This window comes from Carassius auratus, chromosome 1 (assembly GCF_003368295.1).
Source record: "Carassius auratus strain Wakin chromosome 1, ASM336829v1, whole genome shotgun sequence".
In the NCBI taxonomy this organism is placed as follows: domain Eukaryota; kingdom Metazoa; phylum Chordata; class Actinopteri; order Cypriniformes; family Cyprinidae; genus Carassius; species Carassius auratus.
The window spans coordinates 2074989-2087917 of record NC_039243.1 but is presented as its reverse complement, the minus strand read 5'-3'; the positions used below and the strand labels follow the sequence as shown (position 1 = coordinate 2087917).

The following is a 12929-nucleotide window of genomic DNA, read 5'->3' as shown; positions in this document are numbered from 1 at the left end:
TTGGTTTTAAGACAACTATTATGAAAGGTTTTGATCCTCTTAAAATTTTGACTAGTGTAGTTTGATGGTACAAATCAAACTGTGATGGCACGGGGCCTCAAAACATTGATTTTGGAAATTGCATACATTGTGATCCGTACATGTGCCACTGTGGTGATTACCTGGTGCATGAATGGCCAAAACGTCTCCAGTTGAGTCCGCAGCTTATGCCAGCGGAGAGTGAAGACTGTTGTGCATTGTTCAGAGCAACTACAGGGCCACAGTGCAGCAAATCACCAGCAACACGTTACATGTGCCCATTTCATGCTAGTGATTTGTTGCACTGTGGTCCTGCGGTCCCTGTGAAAAATGCACAACAGTCTCCCCTCTGACAATAATGCACTGCAGACATAAAACAAGTCTGTGCACCACTTTAAATGCATACTATATATAGTGGCACATGAACAACCCACAAAGCCCCATGCCATCTCTGTTTGTCCGTTATTAAACTTCAATAAATCTGCAGCTTGGGAATAGGCAATTTTGCCAAAAAATTACAGCTGCATGAAAAGTGTTCATCCTGTAACCTGTGGACATTGGCTTATCTTCTAGGTGACAGTAACTGTGAAACTTCGTTTTATGACCATGACTGGCATTATAGTTTTGATGTTCCATGGCAAAAAATGCCAGCAAGTTTTATGGGAAATTTGCAAAATGGCGAAAGGCCAAGTTGCTCTGAGAGAAGAAAGTTGGTCCGCATTGTTGCTTCTGAGATCCTGGAAGTCAGCAAATGTCCAGCAAAAAAACATGTATCAGAAATAGCCCGACAAATGGTGATTGCATACCCAAAGTCTTTCAGAGATGAGATTAATTCCCAGGTTGTAGGAAGTGGATATGATTCTCTCCTCAAACAACTGGTGTGTAGAATTGACAATTTGAAAAGAGCAAAAGCTATTAGTATACCACTTTGTGGTACTCTAGAAGTATCAACAAAGAAACAAAAATTGTTATATGGTTGTATAAATTCTGATCCACAACTGCTAGTTGGAGAAACATCTGAATTGCAGCAGGAAAAGAAAGAGAAGTTGGTAGTAATGTTTCAAAATAATGAAAGTGATGTAAAGACAATCTATGACTTAATGACTTCTACATACACCCCTCAAAGAAACAGCATCCAATCTGGAAAGGAAACCAAAGATTTACTTGATGAGTGGCCATATCTTTTTCAGCCAGCAGGAATGAAAGCACACTTTAAAGAGCTCACTGGCATTGACATAAACAACAGCTTTGAAGAATCTGCTTCCAGTAAGTTCAGAAGAATATTGGACTACTTTCAATTTCAGTGCACAGAAAGAGCAAGCAGAGCAGGGAGAATCCTCACAAAGTATAGAGCTGGAGGGGATCATGTTTGTGGGGCCGTGATGTTGCTGCTAACCCATTTCAAAAATGACCAAGACCACTTTCTTGTGATGGTAGAAGACACCTCTGTTCCAAGTGATATATGCTCAGAACAGCTTCCAGCAACACCATGTATAGTAGTGTGTGGTGGGTATTATTTACTATGATCTTGCAACACAATAATTCCTGGTTTTGGGTGATCAGAACTCACATTCTGTTAAATATTATGTCTTACTGATTTTGTGTTTTTTCAAAGGAGAGAACCCACTGACAGCCAGTGTGTACATGGTAGCAGTAGACCAGATGATTGTAAATGACCATCTCTTGAGTTTTACAGAAGCCCTGTATCTGATGTTCTCTCTTTACTATATATTGAACATCAGTTACCCTGTAGAACTGGGAGCCACACTAGAATTCTTGCAAAGGTATTTCATAGACTGCATTCCTTTGGTTAAGAAGCATACAACAATTATTTAAGGATATTGTTTGTGTTGTGTTTTAAAGGTGCATCTTTAGGATAAATCCTCATAAAGGTACCAAGGTGGAAAAGAGAGAGAAAAAGAGAGCGGACTCTGTCAACCCCAGAGTATTGAGTCTGACATCAAAAATTGCTGCATTTGATTGGGGAGAGTAACAGGTATAGAAGCTCTGTTGTCTTGTATAGCAGTGGTAGACTTCATCTTCTGTGTTTATCATTCATCGATGATAAAGTGGACCAAAGGACAATCATTTTTAGAATTAACTCCAATAAATGTGATTTAATTGTCTGTGGCCAAAACTGAGAGTATTTGGTTAAGGCTTGTTGCTGTCTCTGCTCTTCTTTTGGTTTGGGTTTTAATTGTAACTGTTTGTGTCCCCACAGATGTGGTCTTTCAGAAGATTGACATTTCGCTGAAGAACAGGACAGACCGACTTTTTGTACTTCAGTGCAGCGCTTTGTTGCTTAAATCATTTTTATTACCTTGTGACGTGATTAGGATTCAGTTTATATTTATTTATTTGATTGGGACAGTGCATGTTAATGAACAAACATGGAATACATGCATGTAAACATGCTGGATTGTAGCCAAAGGCTAATTTCCATCCGTAGTCCCACGGGCTAAAATCACACGGGTCACAAAACATTACATAATAAAATTTACATCTACAGTTAGTACATCGTTTATCAATAAATTAGCTAAAGCCCCGTATACAATATTCACATAATACTTAAAAATTCATTCAACTTCAAAATTATCAGAATCCAGGCCCAGTGTTTTTGTTTCTTTTAAACTGAACACATTTGTGTTCTGAAACATGCTTTATCCATTTTCTCCATGTGACATGTTCAGGATTATCAGAATTAATGTCGATTTATTTTTTTTTTAAATTGAACAAATTTGTTTTCTAAAACATGACTTTTGCTGGGAAGTGTTTTTCCATTGTTTGATCTTGAAGGTTTGCTATATAATAAAAAGCTGAAGTTGTTTACAGCAATACTCTGGCTACCATAATTTATTGTATAACATTTTACAAAAATTTGTGTTTCAAGAGTATTTTTAATTAGTTTTTAGCATTACTTCTGTCGCACAGTATACAAAGATGTCCCTCTACATTTGGTTTAAATAAATAAATTCACTAGAAAAAGATTATGGCATGAAAACATGTAAGCCCAGATTTGCTAACTATTTGTGGCAGTGCACACTTTCTGAATGTGTCAGGGTTTTCAGAAGACATGATAGAAAGGCATGTACAGTGATTATTGCATCTTTATTGGATATGCATTTGTAGGAAATTTCCTTTATGAAAGCGTCCCTTAACCCTTTTTGTGCCTGACCTGCCAGTAATGGTTGCTAATTGCACTTATTTTTTATTTGGTCATTATGGAAGGGAGCTGCTGCAATTCTGTTCTTGCACATTGATAGTTTACTCGTAGAAAACATTCAAATTCATCCTGAAGTTAGTTGTATTTTCTCTGCCAAAAACAATATTAGCACATTTTAAGTTAAGATGCTTGCTATTTACCTTTAATGTGATAAAACTGAAAATCTGTCTTGTACTCTCAGGTTGTATAACTTTCTTTGTGGTTAGCAGAACAAATTAATTTATTTTGACTAATGTGCACCTAGGAAGTTTAAGAACCACTGGCTTATAGATTTGGCTTTTTTGTGATTAAAACAAAGCCATTTATTTGCAATGAAAATTTAGAAAATGTTTGAAAAGTGGAAATAAAGTGCTTTACTAAGAGAAGAGTGTTTATTAAAAAATAAAGTATTTATTGGGTAGGCTTAGGGGTCGGTGTAGAAGGGCTTTTATTCTCACAACAATGTAGCATCCATTTAACAATTTTAATAAATATAATCATTTGCACTCTGATAATTATTGGATCCTGTTAATCTACAAAAATAGTAAGGTGCAACTATCTGCCGATATAGATAGCATCTAATTAGTATTTACACTTACTGCAAATTTGATAATTCTATTTATTAAATGAAAATTATTTACACCTAATGTAAATAGCATTACGTAAAAATTAATTGGGTTGTAGCTCGTTGTCTAGGTGACTGTGATTTTAAATAGGTGTCGTTTGTGTTTTAACGTTTAGCTCAAGAATAGGGAAGTTCGAATAGCCTATGTGAATATTACCAACTTCACTAAACTCCTTCTTGAGTTAAGAACTGACCACATTTCTTTATATTTGAGTCCAAGTTCAAACACTATGAAACGCTCCATTAACGTATACGGAGCTCTGAAACACTGCCAGCGGGACATTAAACAGGAAGTGTCTGTCCGAGCTCAAAACAGGTTTTACGTGGGAACGCTAAGTTTCTCGGGTGAAGGCAAAAGATTTGCAAAAAAAATTCCACCACCACGTCCCCTTGAGGGCTCCGTAGTAAATATCATCTACTGCTGGTTACTTCGGATTTTGATATGGAAATCATGACAATTAGCTTACCTTAACAATAAATGGTTTTCCTAAAGTGGTGTAACAAGTGGGTTGGACAGGAGTGTGTGTTTGGATGAGGATACCAATAAGTGAAACGCATTCTCGAAATGTGACCTCTTTAACCCATCTCAGTGAGGGGTGAGCGCACACACACCCCCGGAGCAGTGCAGGGATAAGTCGCAACACGCTGGCCGTGAGACTCGAACCGGCAATTCTTTGGTTACAAGCCCGACTCTCTAACCACTAAGCTACAATTGACCCCACAGTAATAAAATTCTCTAACAGCCACAAGAGAAAACTGATGCCTTTCACCATTAACCACAGCGGCAAAAAAACAACAGGTTTTATAAACAACACAGTCCAGCGCCAGATCGCCTCTTTAACAAACGAACGATATGTATGATATGCATAACAACAATAGTAGACAATAGTAGGCTAAACGCTGACTATAAATCAAGGAAACAACATCACCAATGGATCACCAATAAAGTTTAGAAAAGATGCGCAATTTAACCTAATGTCTTCAGTGGCACAGGCACTAGTGTGGAAGCCTCGTTTGTTTGATGCTTGTTTCAAAGTCCTTGGTTCGAAACTGTATTTTATACCTTTTGGTATCACAAATCACATCGAAAAGGCATTTATTTTCAACAAAAATGAAGTAGAAATAAAGTGTCTAACGAGTGTTTAATAAAACACTTTATACTATTATTGCATCCTGTTAATGTACACAATTACTGAGATGCAAACAGAATCTGCCAAAATATAGAATATAGCATCTAATTACTATTTACACTTATTGCAAACTTTCGTGACATTTACATGATGTAAATAGAATATATAGCTATTTGTTTTTAGTGTAAATCACAACTGTTGCTTTTTGCACTTAGTGCATAGTCACTGCCTAATTCAACTGGAAAAATGTAGGCTATATTTGGTGTTAATGTATGCATTTTTAGTGGAATTTCACCGTTCTGATGAAAATGAGAAATGACTGTGAAATTCTACTGGTTTTCTCTGTAAAACTAAATTTTTTTCAACTCTGACCAAAAAATATACAGGAATGTTTTTTTAAGGACATGTCAGGATAACAATAGACAACAACTACTGTTATTTAAAGGAAAATGTAATTTTTTTGCAGTAACAAATTTAAATAGTTAAAAAACAGGGAAAATGTACATTAGATGTAAAAGTTAGCATTTTTATGGAATTTCACAGTTCTGGTCAAAATGTCATAATACTGTTAAATTCTACCGTTTTTTTCTGTAAAAATACATTTATTTTTTACAGTGTTGAATAAGAAGAATTTTAGAATTTATTTTAGAATGACTTTTGTTTTCGTATTAGTTACAAATCAGTATTAGTGAAGTCTTTAAATATTTGAACCTAACACTTCAATTTTCAATTTCTTTAAACAAAATTGTGCTGAGCTGTTAATTAGAAATATAAGAATTTTTTTTTAATTAATGTTTTTAATTATTTCAGGAAATTTAACAGCTTTTTTTTTTAAGTTGTAATATCTGTTTTAACTGACTCTTTTTTTCATGGAGCTACTCCGCTGCATGAACTAGTTTTATAAAAATAAATACATTTACAAATTATATTGAATAGTACGTTTTAATATTGAATTTCATTCGCTAATTTATTAATTTTTTTTCTAAACTGGATCAATTAGATCAAGTAACCAGTGGAATGCATTTAGTTTTCTGCTTCATTAATCAATTCTATTTTAATTTCATTAGTTAAATAGGCTCTTAAGTTTCCACTGACTGTCAGAACATTACATTTTATGCTTTAATGATAATTAGACATAGCACAGTCATAGGTTTCCCAGTGTTATCAAGGCTGTTTTTTTTCATAACAATTTTTATTTGAAAAAACAAAAACAAATGTAACTTTATGAAAAGAATGCCTGCTGCATTCTTTCTCCTTCATTGCACTCTTCCACTCCTTGAAATTCTGCTGCTCTTCCACACACACACATTCTAGCTTGTCTTTAAGCCGGCAGGCCTTTTCTGCTCATGCCCCTGGGATAAGGGGAGGCATGGATAATGGTGTCCACAGACGCAGCTCGGGCTTTGACAGGATTTGTTGGGAGGGTCCCAGCTCGTAGACGGTAAAGCAAGTGTCCAGTATCTGCTTGACACCTGAGCGTGGACCCCCGTGAATCGTGACTCACACAAGACTTCCTATAAATCGTACTTAAGGCATTCATTCTCAGATGCTTCATTACCCCTCAGTCCTCAGTGTCAGCTGGCCTGGCAGTAGTGTGCGAGGCTGGGAATGTTGGACTAGTCTCAGGGGCTGAGAATGGTCGGTGTGTATGTGTGTGTTTTTGCAGTCTCTCAAATCAACAAACTCGTACAGATGAAGTTTAGAACTGTATACAGAAATGGCCTATTGACATGTGACCACATAAAAGTGTCTTTGCAAAACAATTTGACCCACTATTCTCACATTATACACAGATAAGCAGGTCGGTTTGCAGTCTGTACAGATGCGTTGCGTTGACAGTGTATAAATACCACCTTTCTCTTTTTAGCTCCTACCTGACACACACTCTCTCTGCCACTTGATGTGCTCACTGTGTGTGTAGTCAGAGGTCACTCTCTAGCTACAGGCATGCATTTAGCCTCATTGCAGGCTGCTAATGAGTTTCTCTACTCATGGTGAGACTGGCATCAGCAGATATAGCTGCTATCCGACCACTGTATATTCAGAAAACATCATTGTTTGAGCATGGTTATGCACAGACAATCCTTGTGTAGATGGAGCGTTCTGTATAACACCAAAGAGAAGGAAATGAATCAGCATTTCAATAGGCCTTAATGTGACCATAGCATTTGTGGTGATTGCCTCTCTCTGTATTTGTGTGTTTCTTTTTGCCCCAATCACAGAGTAATTGTAGACCAGTGAAAGTGGCGTTCAGCGATCATCAAATGCAGGACACTCAAAAAATGACTTGAATGATTGAGAGAGATTGAAAACATGCATAATGCATGTGGAATCACTTTGGGGGGTCAGTTAATGCCGATTTACATATTGAGACATTTTTAAATTTGGAAATATCTCTAACGGCAGTCATGTTATTGGCAGCCTAGTATATTTCCAACTTATTCAAAATTATATGTCAAATAGATACAGTTCTTTTGAACTTGTTATTAACCACAAATAACAAATGGGAAATGTGTCGTGGATTTACTATGAAAAAAATAAAAAATAAAAACTTTGTCAATCATACCAACGGTAATTTTTTTAACCTCAGCAACAAATGTAGATTGTTTTTACACAGCAGCAAAATACAGTTATCAGTCCTGTTTTACAGTGCTAACAATAGTTATGTTCACACACAGTTTGGTTATAAAACATTCTCTATAATCAAACTGACTACCTTTAAGTTTCAGGACTCACTTCCACATTTGAAAAGTTCTTGGTTTTGTGCTGTGGAATTTCTCTCTGTGTCACATCATACAGTGCATGTGTATGTGTATGTGTATGTGTATGTGTATGTGTATGTGTATGTGTATGTGTATGTGTATGTCTATGTGTATGTCTATGTGTATGTGTATGTGTATGTGTATGTGTATGTGTATGTCTATGTGTAAGTGCATGTGTATGTGTATGTGTATGTGTATGTCTATGTGTAAGTGCATGTGGATGTGTATGTGTATGTCTATGTGTAAGTGCATGTGTATGTGTATAGTATGTGTATGTCTATGTGCATGTCTATGTCTATGTGTATGTGTATGTGTATGTCTTTGTGTATGTGTATTTCTATGTCTATGTGTATGTGTGGTGGGTGTTGCTGTCTTTACACTAGATCTGCTTTCATCAGTTTTGCGGTCTGGCTGTGACCCAAATGCTGCACTGAATACTCGCTTAAAAATGAATGCATGGAAAGCCACTGTCAGGTTTGCTTAATCATCGATAAGACTCGTTTGCTAAATTCTTACAAGACTTTCCAGTGTTATGAAAGTTGCTATGTTTGTCAATTCTCCAAACACTTACCGCAGATAATCTACAACTCAAATTAGATGCGAGTTAAATGATCTCAGAAATGTTAAACCTGTTCATACTTTGATGTCACGGGACCCATGCTCAGCGTGGGAGTTACATATATTGATGTGTGAATTGATGTGAAACTGTCACCGCAAAGATTTTATGACAGCATTATAAGTAGCTGATAGATGGTGTTAGAGACCTTCCTCCCCCGCACAGGAACGGCTGTTCCCATGCGATAAAGGTAAACAGGTTTTCTTCACTGTCCAAAATACGTACATTTAACACCCAAGTTACCTTCCTGTACATCTTCACCCTCAGTAGAACACCAATGCAGCCATCTATTGGCTATAGTTCTCCATTAGACGGCCGGCCTTGACACTGATGCCTGTGGCTAACAGCAGTATTTACTCTATTCCCAATCCATCATAAGACAGAAATGGGCAAGCGTCACTATGATGTTTGTAATTTCCAGGACTCTCGCTATGATCAAACCCATTGTATGGCCCATTCCATCACGCAGTACATATAGCCATACACACACCAGCCACTAGCTTTTTTTATCATTGCTGATAATGGACTCGTGAGCTGGATAAAGAGAGCGAGAAAGAGAGAAAAGATCATTTTGCCAGACCTGAAGCGCAACGCAGGCTCGAGGCCGCCCAAATTCAATAAAGAAACAATCAAGCACGGTAACACGGCATAATGGCTTTTTAAAAAAGATAAATGTTTAGTAAATGACTCTTTTATGTCCAGGAGGGAAGGAAGAGAATGGCTTTCTGCATTTAGGTGAAGAAATGCGACCTCCTGACCCAGCTGATGCTTTCTGATTACCAGCCAAATTGCAGGAGAAACTCCCTTTGTCTCGCAGGTAGCCAGGAACCATTCTTTACCCTCCTCCTCATTTCCTGCGTGTGAAATTGTGTGTTTGAGAATGGAAGAGAGGGAGTGAGGCGGAGAGAAAAGTAGGAGATGCAAGATAAAATTTGCGTCTGCATGTATGTGGGGCTTTGCGGGAGCACCCTTTGCAGTCTCACTGAGGTGTATTTGTCTCCCTTATCTTACTTCCTGCTATCACGGCTGCTATTAGAGCAGTTTGATGTGGAGGAACCATGGCCAGATATTGAGCTAGACAGCAGTGAAGAATAGAGAATGCTCCTTCATCACCCAGATGTAGCATGCAATGACTCTGATCTTCATATAAAACGCATTTACACATGTGAGAGTAAACAGAACCACCCTCGGGCTGCTCGCTTTTTTGACAGCACTGAGGTCCACACGTAAGGCGATGTAGCATATTTGCATCAGTCTATTTGTGTTATCCACATTTGTGTCATAAATCACAACCTCTCCACTCCGCCCAGTCCTCCGTGATGAAATACTCATCCCCCAGTTTAGCAGAGACACCGCTTTTCAGTGCTGCTTAATTCTGTGAAGCCCAGGTTATTAGTGCACACTTCTCAGTATATTAATAATGTATGAAGTATTTTCTATAAATCAGCGTGGAAGACAGTGGGGTGTGGAGTTGTAAGTGCTGGAGGATTAGCGATTGTGTTTGCAATGCACAGATTTAAGCTTTCAAGAGAAAAAGTCTTTGAGGTTTGCTTTGGTGCAGGCCTATGAGTCGGAGGGTTTTGTTGAGCTAGCATGCTGGCTGTTTAGAGAATGATTCAGAAAACATTCGCAATCTGCAGACGCGTGCAATATGTGGACCTGTGTGGCCCGGCGCTCTATGGATGGCATCCAGACTGGCATCTGGTCCAAACAGATTGTTCTTCGTTTGGAGGCACAACGAAAAAGATTTAAGAAATCAAACTCAGTTCATTTTAGCCACTTCAGGTGTTTCCCTGCTGTACGTTTCAGGAATGTTTTATTCAAGTCAAATGCAGCTGCACATTCATGTCAAATTGATCTGTGAATTAATTACAGCACTTGCAAGCTGGCACCGTATAGATATTCCTCACGCATTCTGATTGAGGGTTTGTTCGAAACACTTAACCTTAAATCAACTGCTGCCGTTCTTGAAGTACAGACTTTATCCTGATTTGCAGACAGAAAAATATTCTTTATTTTAAGGTCCAGTTCTCACTATTATGTAGTTGCTTGTTAGCATATTACTATCACATTGGCAGTTCATTAGTAGTCATAAGCACATATTATCACTTTATTCTGCATGACCATATCTTAGATCCCTTATTCATACCCTATTCCTAAACTTAAAAACTACACTACTAACTTTAAGTTAGTAGTTTAAGAGTAATTGTACTTAATGGTTTGTTAATAGTGTGAATTGACCTTAAAGTGTGACTTAACTTTTTTAAGAGCACCTAAAACTCAAGTGCTATTCTTTTGCAAGCCCCACTGTTTCAGAAAATGCAAAGGCATCAGAAGCAGTATTGGTAATCATGATACTTGCCTTCAGTAGTACTTTGTAAAAAGATGCTTTTATACAAATATTTAAAATATTAAATGTTGTTTCTACATTAATTTGGAGATTTAATGTTAATATTATATTTATGATAACCGTTTTAATGTTAGCTCTGATTAGTCTTAATAATAATAATAATAATAATATATATATATATATATATATATATATATATATATATATATATATATATATATATATATATATATATATATATATATATATATATATATTATTATTATATATTTTTTTATTGATTGACAGCATTACTAAAAACAAAAAGAGCCAAATACTAAGTTCAAAATCAATGCATTCAAGTTCATACAGTATATCATCTGACATATCATTTAATCTGTTTTTCTGTGCTAACACTTTACAAGAAAGTCCTATTAGTTCATGACTGATACTATGTGCATGTTAATGTTTGTTAACATTAGTTACTAAAATAAAGCTGTGCATTGTTACTTCCTGTTAACTCAGGTCCATTAAATAACATTAATAGATACAGCATTTGCTTTTAAAGAATAATTAAATTAGTAAATGTTGAAAGTAATATTAACTGAGATTTTAATAAGTGCTTTAGAAGTATTTTGCATTGCTAGTTCTCGTTATCTATTATAGTTAACTAATGCTAACACACAGATCCTTGTTGTAAAGTGTAAATAAATACTGGTTGATGTCATTGATCAGTTTGCAGCTGTGTGGTTTATAAGCAGGTAGTGGGTTACTGGCTAGTTTCCTTGTGAAGACAAATAAAGTATTATGTAAATTCAGTCAAACAAAGAGTAATAAATAGAGATAAGTTTGAAGCATCACAATTCGACTCAGGTTCACTGTATCCTGCTACTCTGTGGACACAGACAGCAGAAGTCCCTTAAACACTGATTACACTGAGCAGATAGAGCCTAGAACAAACACAACTCCCACAGGATGGGCTCATCACATCCATACACAGCAGCCTGTTATCTCAAGGGTAATCAAGAACAAGAAAGATCGTGTGGTGATCTCATCTGGTGCGTTGTCAGACAGAACACGGCTAGGGTCTAGCCATCATTTCAGCACTGCATTGTATTTGTGACAACCCATTTTATTACCCTACTCTGAAATCATTTTACTGATGTTATCAGCCTGTAGCGAGTACATGATCCTTCTATAGATTTAGGTGAAAAGACAAAATGGTTTTGTTTCGAGCTTTGCATTGGCCTCTCAGCCCTTGTTTCTTTGTGCAGTTCTTTATCACTCCGTTACTGTCTGTAATTAGAGAAATGGGCATCCAAATTCATAAACCTCTCTTTCCTACAGGCAAAGAAAAGGTTAAACTTTGTGGGGGTATTTGATTCTGGATGAGAAAAGAGTCTGCAATCTGACATTAATTACTCTGCCAATCTGGGGCGATGCGGGGGGTGTCAATCATGGGCAGGTGTGCAATAACTCTGCAGCTGAATCACACACCCACAAGCTCTTCAGCTGAGTTTGTTGTGCTGAAACTAAACTGAAGGCTTCCTGTCAGCAGGAGGGAGTTCAGAGACCTCTCTAACCATTCTGGAAACTCTTTATAATTTGATGATTTTTCATAATTTATCGTATGAATTTATGGTATGAAGATTGTATGAAGATAACAAAGGAAGTGACAAATTTTAGATTATGACAATGGTTATTTCTTTTTAAATCCAGGAGTACATACTGTAAAACCTCAGTCTTATTTTAATTTTTGTCTTTTTTTTATTTATTTTACCTTATGCACACACACACACACACACATACACTGCCCACACACGTCCTCACACACATGCAGGTTATTATCTTATTGCTCAGAGTGACTTGGTTCACAGTAAATTCTGCTCCACATATGCTCCATCTCTGCATCTGCTCTGAGTTTGCATCACTTCTCAGGCTTGTAATGAGAAACACTTAACAAAAGAGATGCTTTAGAGTTTCCTAGCATTTCTCATCAAAGTTTGATGAGTTAACGTTTGAAAACATTTGAAAACCCTGAAATATCATTAATGTTATTATACAGTTGTAATGTAAAAATAAAAGTTTGTTTATGCTTTTTTTTAATAATGTTTTTTTTATTTACTATGAAGATTATTTAAAAAATATATATAAATATGGCTTTATAATAATAATAATAATAATAATAATAATAATAATAATAATAATAATAATAATAATAATAATAATTGCACTGCAAACCTGGAT

At 36.4% G+C, this 12929-nt stretch overlaps 1 protein-coding gene across 2 annotated transcripts; it reads left to right on the top strand.

The window, feature by feature from the left end:
* The first annotated feature begins 686 nt into the window (after positions 1 to 686).
* Positions 687 to 2849, top strand: LOC113112541 (uncharacterized). Of its 2 annotated transcripts, XM_026278328.1 has the most exons (5): positions 687 to 1284; positions 1456 to 1524; positions 1634 to 1802; positions 1882 to 2014; positions 2240 to 2849. In XM_026278328.1, the coding sequence occupies exons 1-4, from the start codon at positions 810 to 812 to the stop codon at positions 2009 to 2011; spliced, it is 843 nt and encodes a 280-aa protein (XP_026134113.1). In that variant the 5' UTR covers positions 687 to 809; the 3' UTR covers positions 2012 to 2014; positions 2240 to 2849. The 2 variants fall into 2 exon arrangements, with proteins under 2 accessions (XP_026134113.1, XP_026134035.1); XM_026278250.1 differs by having other exon boundaries at positions 687 to 1524.
* The last annotated feature ends 10080 nt before the right edge of the window (positions 2850 to 12929 follow it).